At 44.2% G+C, this 2,057-nt stretch overlaps 1 protein-coding gene across 1 annotated transcript; it reads left to right on the top strand.

Moving 5' to 3' along the window:
- Nucleotides 1-896: 896 nt before the first annotated feature.
- Nucleotides 897-1,844, top strand: LOC116824979 (olfactory receptor 6C75-like). Its single transcript, XM_032780658.1, has one exon. The coding sequence runs from the start codon at nt 897-899 to the stop codon at nt 1,842-1,844; it is 948 nt and encodes a 315-aa protein (XP_032636549.1).
- The last annotated feature ends 213 nt before the right edge of the window (nt 1,845-2,057 follow it).

The raw sequence follows: 2,057 nt of genomic DNA, 5'->3' as shown, positions 1-2,057 counted from the left end.
AGTGGGAGGGATCACCTGACTTCTCTGTAGGGTTTCATTGTCCAAATCACAATATAGACACAGGAGACTGATCATGGAGCAAAGTTCTACTTAGCTGGAGTAAATTTGTCACAATCTGCCCCATGAAAATGAGCCCTGCCTCACAGAGGCAATGGAGCCTGGATGGGAAGTCACTTTTATTCCCTAAAAAAACCCTGCCAGATGACAATGATTTTTATTTTGTCAAAAACATTCATAGAAATGTTTTGGACTTTCACTGAAAGCCCCAAACCCACAATTTACCCACCTCTGCCCCAATTTTTGTCAGCTCCGCTAGATCTTTCTTTTTAAATGTAAATTTCAGTTTGTAAAATATGACTAATTTTCAACGTTTAGCTTTAATGAATAGCCCATAATGTTCCGTATTTCAGGTCAATTTCCATTTAATAAAAAAAGACATTTCCTGGGGGTAAGAAAAAGCAAACTAACAATTGAGATGGAATTTCCCCCTTCAGTTCTCCCTGTTTGTTTTATTTTCAGAGACAAAAGCGGTGCCATAAAGCTCCTGCCCTAGTATCCCAAGAGATGCCGCAATGCTCATTAGCCAATTGGTCTCAAGGAACTGCAGTACCAGTGAGAGAGGAAAAAAAATCATGGGGATTGAAAATAAATAAATGGAAACTGCAAATAGAGTCATGCATTTGCCGCTAGTATCAATCACTGCATGCAATCTCTATGCTCAGTTTCATTGCATGACACGGATATCACAGATCTAAGACCAGGCAAGGAAAGTTTGTTATTGTGTTAGTAGAACTTATTACTTTTGAGACTAGTTCACTAGATGATGCATTGCTAGATATTGTACATTACATGAAATTTGTATTTTTATTCCAACACCGTGTAAGTGAGCAGCCACCATGGAGAACCAAACTGCAGTGACAGAGTTTATCCTTCTGGGCTTCACAGATATTCGCTGGCTGCAGATCCTGCTCTTCGTTTTGTTACTTATCACCTACGTCTTGACCTTAGCTGGAAACATTCTCATTATCTCCATCACTCTGGTCAGCCAGCGCCTCCAGACACCCATGTATTTTTTCCTCCGGAACTTCTCGCTTTTGGAGATTGGCTTCACCTCAGCATCCATCCCGAAAGTTTTGTTCAATGTGGCGTCGGGCTGCTGGTACATATCTGTGGCTGGCTGCTTTGCACAATGTTTATTTTATCTCACTGTGGGCACTGCTGAGTTTTGCCTGTTGGCGGCCATGTCCTTCGATAGGTACATGGCCATCTGCAACCCCCTGCACTACACGTCCATCATGACCAGTCACTTCTGTGACTGGCTGGTGCTGGCCTCTTGGCTTATTGGTTTCGGGTATGTGATCGTCCCGCTTGTTCTGTTGTTCCAGTTGCCATTCTGTGGCCCCAACATTGTTAACCATTTCTTCTGTGACAGTGCTGCATTGCTTAAACTTGCATGCACACACACCTGGCTCCTACGGCTCCTGTCTTTCCTTTTGGCCACAGGCAGTATATTGGGCACTTTAGCCATCACTGTCTTCTCCTACTTCAAGATCATCTCCATGGTGATGCGCATCCCCTCCACGGCCGAGAGGCAGAAAGCTTTCTCCACCTGCGCCTCTCACATCACTGTGATCTCCATCACCTACGGCAGCTGCATTTTCATGTATGTCACACCCACATGGAGCAGCAAGCAGGACTTGAGCAGGGCTGTGGCTGTTCTGAACAACGTTGTGTCCCCTCTGCTCAACCCCTTCATCTACAGCCTGAGGAACAAACAGGTGAATGAGGCTTTGACGGACACACTCAGCCAGAGCACGGTGTTTTCTAAGAATCCAAAGATGTGACACGAGGTGACAAGTGCCAACAACGATCAATCGATCGATCTAATCTATCATCTGATCTTAATTATCTATCTCTCTAATAAAGGTACATACTCATTTCAAATTATGTTGAGTGGGGCCGTCTGGAATAGGAGGAAAGGTTTCAGATCCTGGCCCTCTATTACTGAGGCCTTGGACTTTGCCTTTGCACAGTGCTTTTCAAATAATGCAAAGTCT

Source organism: Chelonoidis abingdonii, chromosome 14, assembly GCF_003597395.2.
Source record: "Chelonoidis abingdonii isolate Lonesome George chromosome 14, CheloAbing_2.0, whole genome shotgun sequence".
Taxonomy (NCBI): Eukaryota; Metazoa; Chordata; order Testudines; family Testudinidae; genus Chelonoidis; species Chelonoidis abingdonii.
The sequence above is the reverse complement of the archived record's forward strand: the minus strand, read 5'-3'. Positions and strand labels throughout refer to the sequence as shown.

Excerpts from the sequence above, each read along its gene's own strand:
- LOC116824979 (XM_032780658.1), top strand. The coding sequence starts at position 897 with ATGGAGAACCAAACTGCAGTGACAGAGTTTATCCTTCTGGGCTTCACA.